Genomic DNA, 16,444 nt, shown 5'->3' with positions numbered 1-16,444 from the left:
CTAAGCAATTCTGCCCTTGCTCCTCGTTTACACCAATAACAATGATAACCGGTGGTTGCCGATATTGTAATGCAGATGTGTTCGCCCACGCTTTTCCTTATCGTTCTTCATTACTTTTTATCGTACTCTTGTCCCAACTGTGTGGGAAATATCATTTTAATGATTTGTGTGCATTGTAAATGAATGCCAGTGCACGCCGCCATACCATCTTTCTGCTGCCACCTAACGTTAATGATGAATTAAATGTCTGTCCGCTAGCACTGCTATGGCTTTGTCTTTGTGACCATTCGACTCTGTATTGTAAACTATATGCAACTGTTGCAAATATCAAGGATTTGGAGACAACCCAGGTAATCTCATGTAAGTTAATTAAACATATTGTTTTTACTCGAACACAAACTGCCCTTTAAGCCCCACCAAGCCAATGTATTGGCTTTGGCCAGACAGCAGAGCGCCTTTTTTCTTTCGGGCATATCTCACGCTGTAGTGCGCGTAACGACTTGAGGTTTTTACCAACGGAAGGCGCAAGGGCTGTAGTTTCACATAAACATAACAAAGTTGTACCTTTGTATTTGAACTTTTTTGGTAAATTGTCATTGTTTGAAACCAAATTTTTGGAAAAATATGCAGAAAAGTTTTAGTGATGTCACTGCATACTTTGTCTAATAACTTATTATCTGTACGTTGTAACTAGAAATGATCTTCGTAAGAATTGTGGAGGAAGGTCTGATCTTTCCGATGGTGTGTTTTTTTTTCGCTGTATGACGTCACAATGACTATATATTTACATGCAAATCCAGATGTATGGAAAAATTAGCCAAAAAATTTTTGGTATCATTGCATACCTTGCCTAATAACTTTTTATCTGTAAGTTGTACCTGGTAATGATCTGCATAAGAATTGTAGAGGAAGGTCTCACCTTTCTAATGGTGTGTTTTTTAGCATCCTATGACATCACAATGACTATATATTTACATGCAAATTTGGAGATAACAATTTGTTTTGCTTTGTATTTACGTTGAACACAATTGAAACCAAACATTATTGACTAATGTGATAATCTCTAAAGCATGGCCAAATACATAAACCAACATTGAGTAATTCTTTCCTCTGCATAACAATAACCAATGGTTTTCGAAGGGTATATCCAAAACATATCCACAAAAAGTTCAATGATGGTGATTTGGTGATGTTACAGTCACCTCTGCAACATCCCTGATGCATAATTTGGTATCAAAGCATCATATATATATGGAATTCATGCAAATATGCAATTCATATATTCATGCTATTTGTTCAAGAATCAAACAGTTGTGGGCGTGGCTGTGGGCGTCATCCAGTAAATGGGGTAGCTTCAATTTCATACAGCTGATTTTTTCCTTGTCTTTTTTATACATTGTCTCTGTTATTTCATGGAAAAGCTTTATATGCACTGGCAGAAGGCTTGTCTATTTAATTATCAATATATATTGATGTTATGCCTTTTTTTCATCAACTTGCTGACATACACTACCAGTTGAACACATAAACAAACAAACAAAAATTTTTTTTTAGAAGTGCTGTCAAATTCATCTGCTATCAGTTAGCAAACGTCTGAGCTGTGTAACAAAGCTTACAAGCCTTTTTACAAGCAACAACTAACAATATATATATAACTTATACCAAAATAACTCTCTAAAATTTCAGTTTACTAGACCGCACCGTCGCTCAAAAATTTCAAGGAAAAAATACTTACGTAGACAAGTCAGGTAAGACTCGCCTTTTTCTCGTCTCTCTCTTTCTCTCACGTAGACAAGTCAGGTAGGACTTGCTTTTTTCTCGTCTTTCTCTCTCTAACATGTTTGGCGGAAACTTACATGTGTTTAACTCATTTTCTTGAAAGTAAACCACTACAAACAAATGTTTAGTAGTTTGCACGTCATAGACAAAGGTTTATTTTTGCAACAAGAAACGTTTTGGAGTCCTACGACTAATACGTTCCCACCAAACCATACCCGACTTGTCTACGTAAGTCTAAGAGAGAAAGAGAGAGACAAGAAAAAGGGGAGTCTTACCTGCCTAGTCTAATACCCAACTTCTCTACCAAGTCTGAGAGAGAGAGACGAGAAAAAGGCGAGTCTTACCTGACTTGTCTACGTAAGTATTTTTTCCAAATTTCAAATGTAGCGATCCGTTTTTTTCGCTTCATTGCGTCTTGCTGTTCACATGGATTCAGGCAACAGTCGAATTATTTTAAAATTCGCACAATTTCGGGAGTTATGGACGTTTTTATAAAGGGTACTATGGCTTGAAAGCTGTTTTAGTAGGGGTGGTTGTATTTTTAGCTATAACTACACGAAAACATGGAGTTATTGAACTGGAAAAGCGATGATTGTGTAGAGTATGAATTTTCCTATCATTTTTGTGTTGAAATTTTTAGTCTAGCGTTTGTAGAAATAAAGTTATAGGTACCTGAACTTAAGCAAAATTTTTTTTCAAAATTTTTTAATTTTTAAAAAGTGATTGCGGGGCTTAAAGGGTTAAACAAAACGTTCAGGTATATTTGGCATCAAGCTAACGTCATGTACAGGGGATTTTATTGTCCAGTAACAAATAAATTTAGAGTTGCACCGCAGAGAAACTTCTATAGGAGAAAGGGATGTAAAGGAAAATTATTACAAACAACCATTATTAAATCAACTCAAAGGTTGTAGTTCATAATTGAAAATGATCCGGAAAATTTTTTAAACAATTTGATTACGCAGAAAAATCGTTCATCAATTAATATTTACACATCACTTTAACACAAAAACATATAAATCACTTCTTCCTGATTTTCATTTCAATAATTTTAAGTGAATAACGGTGACCACGGAAATAATACCAGCCCACACCATCTGCATAAGATTCGTGTGGACCTCCGTAATAAAAACCATTCGGGTTTCCCGCGTGACAACTTGTAAACCACCAACCACCTTTGTAAATCATTGCACAGTTTCCTGGATGAGTGTCTTGATCGTTATCTTTGGTGGTGAAGTTTGTCCCCTGTGGTGTCATGCCATTGCCTTAAAAAAATTAACTCGGTTTAGCAGATTAAAATGGACAAACCAATATGTCTTTAATAAACTTCATGGTCGCTTACCTGCAGGACCTGAGAAATTCTTCCAGTTAAGTCTGTAACCTCCTCCTTCTCCTACTGAAAAATGACTGAAACAAACGAAATTAACTTAGTGTGGATCCAGTTAGTTTACTTATATTTACCCATAAGCAGCATGCGTTTTATTTCCTTCGAAATCTTCCATATCAATTCTCATCTCATATTCACCACTACTACTGGTTATCTGATGGAGTTTCTCAAGTCCTGATCAATAATAGTAATTAATCATCAAAATATCTGACATTCTAGTGAACATTTTCTCACCTAACCAGAATTCTCCGTCAAGTTTTCCAAATCCATTCACATAATCGTCCCAACCTCGGTTGAAATTTTCAGACCCATCTTCTCGTTTCTGAAATACCTGAACAAGAATGTCCAACATTTAATGTGGTATAAAATATAATATATCACATGTTAGTGACAGATTATCGACATGATTTACATATTTAAAGTAATTTGTCGACTCACCAGCCATCCACCCGCATCGGTCACCAAATCACAAAACACTTTGACTCCCTTGCGTCCTCCAGTGATTGGGTAAATCGTGTAAACACCCCCTGTGTCGTTTACATGTCTGGGCATGACGTCACTACAAGTGGTCGGGTTGAGAGCAGCTGTAAAACATTAGTAGCTGATTTTAAACAAATAACAAATCAAAAAATGGAAAACTATTTAATTAAAAAATTAAACGTGATTGGTTTTTCGTAGATGAAAGAATTAAGTAAAACTACCATGACAAATTCTGACTGGCTTCCACGGTAATTACGGTTGTACTAGATTTACCCAAATAATCTCTAAATAGGACAACGAATAGATCAATGATGGTCAAAGTTTCACAAACATTTCACCTTCACCTTTTGTAAGTCTTGCTTCAAGTTGTTGTAAGGCAGTTTGAAGTTGAATTACTCCATCACATTCACATTGTTCAGCAGATTCGCCTTTAACACCACGATGGCCGGAAAATCCGCGAGGTCCTAAAAGTATACATTCCTGATTGTATTTTCTCTGATAAATTACATTTAAAAGCCCTTATTTTCCCCAAACGATCGTGAAGTTCACAGTTCTTAATAATGTAATAGTTGCACAAAAATGAACCTCTTGTTTATGGCCATGCTAAATTCATTCGATTTTACCTCTCTTGCCAGGTGGACCTCGAAGTTTGTAGGAAGTGTTTCGAGTTCCCGTTGATTGAAACAAACCATTAGTGCTTCCACATTGAAGACTAACTGTGCATGATTCCAAACTTAACTGACTTCTTACACTTGAAATAAACAACACCAGCAAAACTGTTCGTTGCAACGCCATCATATAATTGTCTTGCAAATCGTCTCTGGAAACATTGACACAACATAAGCGTAATGGCGATAATGTGCAACAAACCCAGCTTTATAGAATTATCTGCGATGTTATCTGACATTTGACATTTCCTTTTATGGTGGGGAATTCTACTTATTGGATTGCTTGCAGTTTCATGAACATATTAGTCGATTGCGGCATTAAATTCCTATGTGATTTGCTGCACGACTGGCCAGGTACGTTTCACAGCGATAAATATCCTGAGGCGTTATCGTAACCAATCTTAAATGAAGAAATATCTCAGATTTAAAGTGAGTTTTACCTCGTCTCAGTATACTGGCTATCTGCAGTAATTAAAGTGTATTTTCTTCCAAATATCTATTTATGTAATTTTAAATGTACATCAATTAGCCTGCGCAGTGGGGCGATCCTGGCTTGTCATGCTATATCATATAAAACTCATGTGTTGCCTGATAACGGTGATGCAGATTCCCTATTGTTGTATTCTTGAGTCACAAACAGTTCAAGTGTATTGGAACAAAAGGTTGCGCAGGTTTTATAGCCAAAGCCAAGACGCAAATAAGGCCAGGAACGCAATAATTAAATACTGAGGTGCGCAGTAAATCCACGGGCGTAAGTCGCATTGCACGCTGATTACACGTGGTATCTGAAGCGCCGTTTTGTTAGGTCAACTTTAGGACACAAAACTATATAATTACATAACACCTATGTATATGAAAGTGTCGCCTGGCGAGTTGTGCGCTTTCGCACTAGTGTAACTTGGCCACAATATCCCGGAAAACAAGTACGCTACCTCAGCTTAGTCGGAAGAACGTTGGTCCTGATTAGCTCATGATCGTGAGTGAAAATATCACCGACAACTTGATTTTTTCAAATATCGCTACGACTGGTCGGAAAAATGGCTGTTCAAGCTTGGTTGCGATGCCATTAACCCAGTGTTTCCCAACCAGTGGTACGCGACCGCATTCCAGGTGGTACGCGAGCACCATTCCGTAATTTTCGGATCTAGTTTGAATTGAAAAAATCGTAAGTGATCTCAAAATATTTGTTACTTCATCCCCTAGGTTACTTTGTAACAATCAACTAAGTGGTACGCGTCGAAATTGTTTTACCCCCAAATGGGAAGGAACCACAAAAAGGTTGGGAATCAATGCACTAACCCTTAATATTATTTACTGACGACATTGGTGGTTTGAAATTTGTTCAACAGAATAAAGAATTTCATTCAGGTCGCATGGCTGGAAGTTGTTTAAATTGGGCTCATCGATCCTTGCCATTTCTGCATTGACACTTACTGTGTATTATTACTAACACACCTTCTTACAATTCAACTAAACAACAGCCACCGCAAAACTATTTGTTACAGACCAGTGATGCTCTGGAGCATGTTTTGTGATCAGTTACATCTTACCTGAATTAGTTCTGCGAAACATTTTTCACGCCACCAATTAATTTAGAATGTTTGATTTTTCTGCATGTTGTGTTTTTATGGCCGGGGATTCCGGTTTGTGAATCTACACCAGGTCTGAGGCCTTTCCTCATGTTTATTCATCGGTGTTTTGCAAACGAGCCTTTGCGTTTGCTTTCGGTTAACCGCGTGGCTCCAATGTCTGGCTTCAGCCGTAAGCCATATGACGTAGGCCTTTTGCAACTCGGTGGTGGCAACTCCGCGTTAGATCAAAGTTCAGGTTGAAAAGTTCACCATGTTTGTTTTATTATCAATCATCAGCATGTTTTGTCTGTGTATCAATGACAACAGTTCATAATGTTATGACAATATATTGTGTTGAAGTCCCATGTAAAGTCGTAACTTTTCCATTCGACTCTTGAGGTAGGTTTTTGGACTTTCGGAAACGTTAAAGCGCCTGATAAGCTCGACACCAGGGTGTGGATGTGCAGCATTCCCTGCCGTGGATGCAGCGGTTGTTCATTGGGAAAACTGGGCGCTGTAAATTGGCGTCAATGCATTTTTGGGTTTTATCAGAGAAAGCCAAACTGAACTGTCAAATCTGATGGATCAATGTTTATATTTACAAGGATTATCAACATAAAGCATGGAAACGGTTGCATGCGATATTACAACAACGACATGATATATAAAGAATAATAAAACGGAATATGTTGTCAATATCTAATTGACACGTTTACACAATTCTGTGAAAAAAGTGGTAGGCGAAACGCACGGAATGCTTTGGTAATAATACCATGACAATAACAATAATGCAAATGTATAGTTTTTGCTTTTAACACAAAAAAATGATTTGTGGATTAAATACGGTTTGATAAAATGGTTTTCGTATTTGCGACTTGAAGCCATTTTCAAAACAGGTAAAAGTATTTTCAATGTCTGTAAATAATTCTAAATCATCACAATGTTGCCAACTAACGACACAATGTTAATTTCCGTCACTTTAAACCTCCCCAACATTCATTCGCATTTCACTTTCATCTTCGACTTGCTAATCTTTCCATAACCGTCCTTCCAGGTCATCCAACTCATAGAGTTCCGACTAGTAGAAGTTCTCGGCCACGGACCATTGAGGAGGGCGCTTGAACATTGACGATACCACCAACCTCCACCATGATTAGCACAATTATCTCCCCACCTGCAATTATAATTAAGTTGTTTGTCAACAACTCTGTGTTACAACTTATTTAAACTCAGTTAAAACTTGTGTTTGACTAAAGCTTTAACGCAACCCCCTATTTCAGAGCAATTGATTTTTACAATTGTTGATGTAGGGTAGGCGGTTAACTATGTCAACGAAAATCAACTTTGAGGAAATGCATTTCAATGTTTTCAAAACATCTCCCTTTCCTTCTTTAGTAAAACAGCAATATAATCAGACACGTTGTATCATTATTACTCACGTATCATGGTCTCTGTTGCGTGTTGAAAATCTCATCCCGTTTAGACTCTGCGACCCACTCATGGAATCTCCGATATTCCCCGAATACCCGGATATAGTAATCGTGTAAGAACTTCCTTCATCGCCAATGCTGAAATTACTGAAAACAACAATGTCATAATTTTCAATTTAATGCGAAGTAATTTAAATACTAACGGAAAATTGTTTATTTTGAATCAATGCATTTACATTGGCTTGTTGCTTATGGTCATGTTGTTGTTTTTGTACCCTCATTTAAAACATTGAAAGCCAAGCATATTGGGTAGAAAATTTAAATTTCAAACACTGGAGTAAGCATGAGTGTTAGCTTGAGAATAAAATAATCTTTTTGTCCTATATATCGATGCGGGACACAACACTAATATTGACTAAGTTGATGCCACCAATTGTCGACCTAGCAGCATCGGGTAAATTATCGTTGGTATAAATGGATTAAATTGAAAACGTTAAATACGTCATAGTCTTACCTATACTCGGCAAAACCTTGACCTCCGGAAAAGTCCTGAAGGTCAACACGAAGGCGACATCTAGTGGACGCACTGGTGATTTGATGCAGTTTCTCCAAACCTGAAAAAAATTGTTCGTTGTCGTTATATTGCTGAATACACTGGAATTTATATTGGATTGACTGATCCAGCTATATTGACTCTAGGATTGTTACGTGGCGTGTTGAAACGTTTTGCTTGGTGCATAAAATTTATAACACCCTGTCAGTACATTTTGAGTAAATGCATTCAACTTACAACAAACTATTATTCAAAGTTTTACACCATATATTTGTATAAAACTTGTGAGACGTTAATGATTGCTTTATTGGAATACAAACCCATCCAAAAATCTGTTGATAGATCCCCAAACCCGTTCTTGTAATCCACCCAATCTCTATGGAAACTCACAAATCCATCATAACGACGCTGGAACACCTGGTATTTATCAATTACAACTCTTGACACAGACTTTAGGTAAACAGTTCTAAAAAAGTAAGATGACCTCCATGTCAATATATGACTTTTCACTTTCATGTGTAATTTCCTGACCTTTATAAACAACACAATCCCGGGCGTATGGTTAAGTATTGTTGTGGGAAATCGTAAATTACTTGGCGTGCATGATCACCTCGCTTACCCAATTTAGCGCTGGTGCCAAGGATTGCCCATCCCTGTGTTAGTATTATTTACCACAGTATGTATACCTGCCAGCCATCTTCACAGAAAACTTCTTCTCCAGATGTGAGATGTTGGACCTTACCTTCAAGATATGAAGTTTTACAGGAAACCGGCAAAACAGTGTATATGAGATTCTGGAGATCTGCAGACGGTTAAAACTTATTACATCAGCTAAACTATTGAGTTCAACTTATTCACACGCAAGTAGGCGTTGAGAACCCCACAATATTTGCACGACTTGCATTATGACCAGAATATACCGGTGCCAGATGGAACCCTCTCTTATTCGACGTATATGTTTAGTTTGCCAACACACGTAACCGCTCGTTATGTCACATCGTTCGATGCTGATCAATTAATTACATAATATTCCCGACAAAGAAAGACAAAATCGGGCCAAGACAATTGGTTTGTAAATAGTTTGTGGAGGAACCGTCTTTCCTTAGCACACTATACGTGATTAGTGAACACGCGGGTATCCACACCACTAGGGGCAGAAGCGAGTCATGACGTGAGTTACGGGCAAAGGTTTTTGGAATTTGACACGTGTGTGAGATTTATATTTAAATAAAGTAAAACAAAACTCAACTGTTAGATGTGTTACTCAGTTGACCTTGCAGTTGATCCACTCTGTTCGACAACTCTGTAAAAAAAAATTTGATGAATTTACTTATTGTGATTTTATGACAGTTCACCGTGTAGGTGATTTGTTGTACGGCTTCGTTTGTATCAAATATTTATCTTTTCTGCCCTGTCAAATATGGTGGTAGAGTTTTACAAGTTTCCCTATACCCACTAAACAATAAATTATGCCGAAAAATGTTTAGAAAAGATCGCATACCGGTAACAAGTCTCAGTAAATCTTCTTTGCCAGCCACTGCTCCTTGGTCTCCCTTTCGACCTCGACGACCTTGAGGTCCACGTGGTCCCATCTTTCCTGGTCTTCCAGTCTCTCCTCTGGCACCTTTCAAGCCGGAATGTTCTATCTCTGATCCTTGTTCTTGTCCGTCACAAACAACTCTGCATACTTGTTGTTCGTGGGTTATGGCAAGATGTCCGACAAATAAAAAACTAAACAAAATTAACTTCATCACAAGCTTGACTTTGAAAATCTGTAAATAGTTTCCCAGTCATCACATGAAAATTAACAAAGCAAACGTCAACGTTAAATTTACACAAATATTACCTTATTAACAACTACATGTAAATTACAAAAGATTTACTGAGATTTGCTGGAGAATATCAACACACATTTATGCTGCGTAGTTGAAACAAATATAATAATAATGCAAATGATTAATGTCGAATTTAAAGCAAAGTTACGCAAAATACAACCTTAAACTGTTAACCAATGTTACGTTACTGTCAAGGATATTCGTTTATGATATTTGTTTTCTGAAAACAAAGAAACAAACATATCTTTGTAAGCGTGTTTTGCATGCGAGTTATCTATCGCAAAATACATCTGGCATCTCTACTTGGTTTAATCTTTGTTTCACCTTCAACTCTACCAGTCATAATTTGTCTAAGCACGACATAAGTGACATTTAACCACGTTCAGTAGCAATTCAAGCTTGATCTGAACTTGATAACGTTGCGTTTCCAACTACACAGACCCGAGCAAACTCCAAGCAGTAATCACGACGCAACTGTGACTTGCTATATATCTTCTCGAAGTTGCTGGAAACCTTTGAATTTCCGACCAAGCAATCAGACCTGGCGTAATGAATGACGTCATTAATAGGAGCGATCAGAAACACGGCGTGTCAAAATACATCCAGTCAAGGGAAGTCGGTTTTTCATATATCTGTGCGTGCGTTCGTTTACCAGAGTTCATAAATTTCTACATTAATTCTGGCTTTCTGTGACCGCTGTGTTTGGGTTGGTAATGGAACAAGACGCAGTTGAACTTAATGTAATTTATGCACATTAAATTTAGCTGAAAACCAATGGTTGGCACTCAATTGAGATGAATCAACTCAATATGTAAAAAACTGGAAGAAGATGGATAAACGATCGCTAATGTTAAAGAACTTATGCGTTGCTTTTCCTCCTAATCACCTTCCTTGACACAAACTCTTGCACACGCAATTATTCAGATACCAAACAATAAACTCTTTCATGTCATGTTAAATGTTAATAAGATGACTACAATCACTTAACATCCTATAGAACTGTGGCAACACAACTGAGATCACGACACAAAACTGCAAAAAATGGGGAAATGCTTCGTTGGCGCTGAGCGTGAAGTCAATACAAGTTTGTAGTGAGGCGTGAAGGAATGTGGGTGGTGTGGTTTGGGGCAAATGGAGTTGCCACCGGTGTGTTGACACAAAATCCACTTCGCTACTTGATGGCGGCCAGGTTAAGTAAGACCAGAGAACAAAACCTTTTCGTGAATATAGTTATTTTAAACTTTCACAACTTATTATGTTCGTTCATTGTTACAAAATAAAGATACAACGTTTAATATATCCACAAACACTTCACGAACATTTTCTATCAATTCGCCATGTCCTGGTGGTTGTCCGGTATAACTTACAAATGTGGATGAAGTTTTGTTGAAAATATAAACATTTGTAGTGTCACGGAGTTATTTCGGCAACCCAACGCTGCCTCTCCAACTAAAGCCAGAATACCCCACACTGGTTTCACTAAATAGGCGTCTCTTTAATAAACGAACTAAAAACGACGATAAAACGTACATACAATACCAGTGAACGCCAATAAACCCTCCAATACAAACTACTTGTTTGGCAACACTAAAAACAACCATACAGCACGACGCCCATTTCAAGACTAACGGGTCATACACACAGCACTCTTTGCACCGGCCAATCAACCAAAACACCCGTTCATGAGGCGGCAACCGCAACACGAGAAAGACAATAGTGCGCGTCGATGCACAGGCGAAAACTGTGGTAGCCATAATCTAAATTTTACTTTTCGTCCAAACTAAAAGATGTGCACAGAGGTAGCAAGTTGCCAAACACTCTTTCCCATCGGTTGATTTGGTCTCACACACACATGTATATTAATGGATTGTTGTTGTTGTATCTGGTTTTGTAAAGCTGGCTGGAGCACGGGAAGGCGTCTTACCGATAGTTTGTTTTTCCAGAGTATGACGGTTATCAGATTACCAAAAGTTCGAAGTAGTTTGCCTGTATTGATGATCACTTAACATTGCGTCCAGAATAATAAAAACACAACATTACGACTAACAACCACATTTGAAGGTTTTGGGATAAAATGGCCTCCATTTTAATATATTCAGGGTTAAGTCCATCACCACTACTTACTTGGATTTTGATGTGATGTAACTTGTCCCCTACTGTGTGAATTTGCCCTCCCTTGGGGTATAACGTTAAGAATCTAACTTCATGCTCTGGCAACCGTTGCCTTCAGCTCGGAGTACTAACAGTTGATGGCAGCTTCCAACTTCAGAGTCGATATTGAGTTGATTCATTAAACAAAGATAATTGTAGACCCAGCTGCTACCTTTCGGTTAAAAGATTGAACACGAAGAACTTTGTTTTTGGTCTCATCGTGGTTCCAACTAAACTACGTTATTCTGCATCTCGGGCATTTCGCATGCTGCCCATAAAACAACTGGCTGGAACGGTGGTGCACTGGCCCAGTATTGATAAAGACATTTTGAACATGTGTCTTAAGTGCTGTACATCTTAAGCCAAACATAAAAACATGATGTCGAATGTTCCCGTACATTCATGGTTGTTGACCGAGAAGCATTGGAATTAAGGTCACATTAATCTGTCCTTTAAATGTTGAAAGTATAAAATTCCAATTTAAAGTCACTTTCAGCTCGATACAAAGTTACAACTTCACTCTTATGTTTAAATGTAAGATGAAAAGGACTCGAAAAAATGTCGGTAGGAACTGCAGGCCCTTCAGTAGTTGGATGTTTTTGACGGAGTATTATGGCATTCCTAACATCATTAAACTGTGTTAAAATTCTGTCAAGGCAGTCTGCAACTTGTTTGTACGGCTTGTGCTCAAACTACAGTTTTGCACCAGTGTCTTGGTATCTGGACAGCGATTCTTTGTTATTTAAGACAGCTCTGAGATTGTGCAATTTCTTTGAAATTATGTTTATATTAGTTAATGCTGCATCGCTCGTGATGAGATTCACCTTTTGCTTCCTGCTATACAGAGCTGATATAGACATGCTTTCCTCAGAGCATATAGGGTCACATAAATAATCTGAGGCAACTTTTAATTTTGCCTGCATTAATTTCAGCTTTTGATACTTGTTAAAGGAGTTACTTACTTTGACGACTTAAAACTGCAGAGGGCACTCTATGTATTTTTAAATTCACAATTTCTTTCTTCTTTTCCTGGATTGTTTTTTGTTCTAAGACTGAGGTATGTCGATTCTTTCCAGCAGATGAAATTCTTGTTCCTTCTGACACAACCCCAGTTTTTGATTTCGTCCCAACCCTGATTTTTGTCCTACAATACTTTTCAATAATTTTGTTTGTTTTCACCATAAACATCTCATGCTTGGGGCAGTTTCCTCTCATGCATAATCTGCATTCTTGCTTTGTTGACTGGGTTGGGGTAGAAGAGGAACGTTTTGATGATTCTTCACCAGTTTCTCGAATTAATTTAGCTTTTTGAAGCATGCTGTCGACACTTTCAATTTCTTTTTGGAGTTTTACATTTTTTTCAACTGTTGGTTCTTCTTTTGTGGTTATTTGACTTTGCTTGCTGTTATGACTTTCTTTTACCCATGGCTATCGCAAGCTTTGTGAAACGTAACACACATTCATTGTTTTATGTTTATGTAACACAATTTAAACATTTCAAATTCGCACTCAGTTGAAACTTTGCTATAACAAAGATCACAGAGATTTTACCAAAAATATTTTTGTAAGGTAATAATGAAGCAGGTTATTAAAAAGGTGCTAGACCAAGGTTTCAGACTGGGGTCTGCATAGGAGGTCTGTGAAGATATGGCAGGATATCAAACTTATCTTGTGTAAAATTGCTGCAGAGCTTTGGGAACTTTGCAGTTGTTGCTCAATTTTGTCAATTATTGTTTTTTAAACTTACAGTCTGTCGAGTTGCTGCTAATAAGATTTGCCGTTCTGCATATGCAAAAAACTTAAAAATATGCCCGACAAAAAAAATATTCACAAATTCACATCAGAGGTCCGCGGCAAAGAGTTTCCTGCTCTAGACAAACACTTGCCATATTTTTGCGATATCTTTCCAAAGCTGTCCTTAGATCAAGAGATTAATCAACAATTTCGAGAAACCCCTTAAGGTTATTCATTATACGAACATGGAATCGGAGAAAATTTTAAACTTTTCTTTCTTCAACTCCTTTTATCGCTGAAAAACTCCCCGCAGGGGAATAACCACGATTTTTAGCTTAAGAAAGAGGAAATAATTATTATTTTAGCGAAAATTCAGTCGTAAAAATATTGAATTGAATTATCTATATATTTATTTTATCTGAAATTCCAAAAATATTTGAAATTCCACAAAGTTTATTTATAGTATTGCACGCTCCAATGGTTTAAGGGCGCCATCCCTGTTTTTAGTGTTAGTTGTATATGCAATCATCTGTATTAAACACTATAGGACCCGTATCAGTTCTAAATCTCCTAAATCAAGTTTTCTTGTGTTGTTATGTTTCTCCCGTTCAGTTGCCTGCCTACCTTAGCGCTTTCTTGGTTGCAACTCTTTCTCAAATTGCACCGATGATGGACGCAGTCGAGTTCGAAACCTTTGCACATAATGTATAGCAGCGTAATAGCTTTGGCTTTCTTGTTTAAAGTTTTGAGGCTTTTCAGCATTAATACACATACTGAGTAACTTGCGTTTTTGCCAAAGAATGTAACTTCGGCTCGCATACTTCGCAAAATTTTAATATTTTGTTTACACGTGGTCTTTTGAAACTGCTTTCTACACTCTTAGATTTACACCCTGTCTTTGTGACGCCATCGCTAGTTATCTCGCTGGCGTTACGTCTTTCAACTTGCGCTACTTCTTCTAAGTCTCCTTTGTCGCGTAATCGCAGCAAATTATCTCTTTGTTTCTGCCTCATCCTTGATATTTTCCTATATATTTGCGACACTTTGCCAGCAACAGGCTCGCGCAATTACATTCTTATCATTACAAAACGAGTCTTATTGTTACGCAACATTAATTGAAGCAACTCGCGATAGAACAGTTTCAAACTGGCCATAGTGGATGATTACTTTCAAAAAGCTATTTACGTCCTTTGTGATAAACAAGTGATTTCTGACCCGGGTTCCACGGAACATCAGTGAAACTAATAAATTTCTCGCGGATCACCTAGCGATATTTCACGGAACACCGGTTGAAAATCACTGTCCTAGATCCTAAGATGTGGTCTCATGGATCACAGAGATCGCAGTTTGGTCTCAGAGTCCATGCCTGTGGTCTTAGAACTTATAGTTAGATCAAAGAACTAAACACTGATGACGATAGAACCGACATGGTGTCAGACCGAGACTTTCTTGGCAGACTTACAGATGAGTCGCGAAGGTGGAAACCCTTTTCAAAAACATTTCCTGTGGCTTATGACCTATGAAGGCCCACTAGTACTAAATATTCAAAGGAAAAGAAATAATTGGAGCTACATTGTACAAAACACATCAAGGATCTAAGGAGCCTTCAGGAGGATCTTATGTCCTATAGGATAGCAGAAACAGTCCCCAGGGGGTAACCAAAGCAACTTTCCCGGCAAAAGTGGTTTTGCAATTGCGTAGAAAAGGGTTGGGGAGAACATTGAATCGCAAATTGCAAAAGGTTTTAAAACCAATCGACACTTTTGAAAGCCTTTTTAACTAAAATAATGTCCGACCTGGGGGCAAAATACTAATTTTCGCCCGATTGCGTAGACAAGAGGCGATCCCAACTCGAAAAGTCAAATCAAGGTCTACTTCTGTTATTGAAGTTTTAGCAAAATTCTACAAAATTTCACTCTCTCTATGTCATCTACATTCTGCCATGGAATGCTACCAGCAGCCGCATCAGACGCGTCTGTGTCCTCCATAAACTGGGGTGTTAAATTTGGTTATTACACAAGTGTGTATAAGGTCCAACCTTGGGAGGTGACAAGAAAATGATTTGTAAAGGAAAGCCAAAACTAATATGCTACTCATGCCGAAGCAAACGTTTCAAACACCACTGTGTTCATCATCAGTGTCAAGTAAGAATGAGTTGCAGCAATGTGTGCGCATAGGTAGGCAGGTAACTGAACAGACAAAAACAACAATACAAATGAAACACGTGGCAGACGCTACTCGAAGGCCCACGGTCGTAACGTCATCATTTGGGCTGCAATGAGGACCTGGGTGTTGACAAGAAACCTTGTTACACAATTTATTAACCTCACATAAAACCTTTCCCATAAGTCGGTGAAATGGCGCCGCGATATCCGCGCATTTCTGTAAATATTTGCGGTAAATTGGTGTGACTGCATTTATGGTTTATCAGAGAAAGCCAAGCTGAACTGAATCAAATTTACTGACATTCTCGAATCAAACATCAACTCTCAAATCTGAATGGTCAATGTTTGCATTTACATGGATTTTCAACATAAAGCATGGAAACGGTTGCATGCAATATTACAACAATGACATGATAAACAAGGAATGATAAAACGGAATATGTTGTCAATATCTAATTGACACGTTGACAAATGTCTTTGCAAGAAGTGGCATCCAAAACACACAAAATGTAATAATAAGTATTGTCGAAGTCATATTTGCAATTATTATGTTGTGTTTTTCTGGCATCAACCGTTTTTTTATTAACGTCGAATAATAATCACGCTGTAAACCAAGTTTAACTCATTTACGGCGAACGTGCTATTCGTTCGTTGACACTTCCAGCAACAAGCCGCCTTTTCACATGAGTCA

At 37.8% G+C, this 16,444-nt stretch overlaps 2 protein-coding genes across 2 annotated transcripts in view; both read right to left on the bottom strand.

Annotated features, from left to right (window-relative positions):
- The window catches only part of LOC145906887 (uncharacterized), a 130,525-nt gene that overhangs the window by 54,021 nt on the left and 60,060 nt on the right, over window positions 1-16,444 (bottom strand). The gene's annotated exons all lie outside the window — the stretch shown is intronic.
- Window positions 2,573-9,636, bottom strand: LOC145906273 (uncharacterized). Its single transcript, XM_082993695.1, has 15 exons — window positions 9,370-9,636; window positions 9,118-9,171; window positions 8,555-8,670; window positions 8,189-8,285; window positions 7,830-7,929; window positions 7,325-7,462; window positions 6,897-7,059; window positions 4,755-4,810; window positions 4,270-4,520; window positions 3,985-4,110; window positions 3,605-3,750; window positions 3,401-3,497; window positions 3,241-3,340; window positions 3,122-3,186; window positions 2,573-3,044 (listed from the first exon to the last, which is right to left on the bottom strand). The coding sequence occupies exons 1-15, from the start codon at window positions 9,617-9,619 to the stop codon at window positions 2,800-2,802; spliced, it is 2,004 nt and encodes a 667-aa protein (XP_082849821.1). The 5' UTR covers window positions 9,620-9,636; the 3' UTR covers window positions 2,573-2,799.

Source organism: Ascidia mentula, chromosome 6, assembly GCF_947561715.1.
Source record: "Ascidia mentula chromosome 6, kaAscMent1.1, whole genome shotgun sequence".
Lineage (NCBI taxonomy): Eukaryota > Metazoa > Chordata > Ascidiacea > Phlebobranchia > Ascidiidae > Ascidia > Ascidia mentula.
Note: the sequence above shows the minus strand (reverse complement) of the source record. Positions and strands in the feature narration are given on the sequence as shown.

Excerpts from the sequence above, each read along its gene's own strand:
- LOC145906273 (XM_082993695.1), bottom strand. The coding sequence starts at position 9,619 with ATGAAGTTAATTTTGTTTAGTTTTTTATTTGTCGGACATCTTGCCATA. Across the intron at positions 7,463-7,829 it reads CAAGGTTTTGCCGAGTATAG|TAATTTCAGCATTGGCGATG; the intron begins GTAAGACTATGA and ends TGTTGTTTTCAG. Across the intron at positions 3,341-3,400 it reads TGACGGAGAATTCTGGTTAG|GACTTGAGAAACTCCATCAG; the intron begins GTGAGAAAATGT and ends ATTATTGATCAG.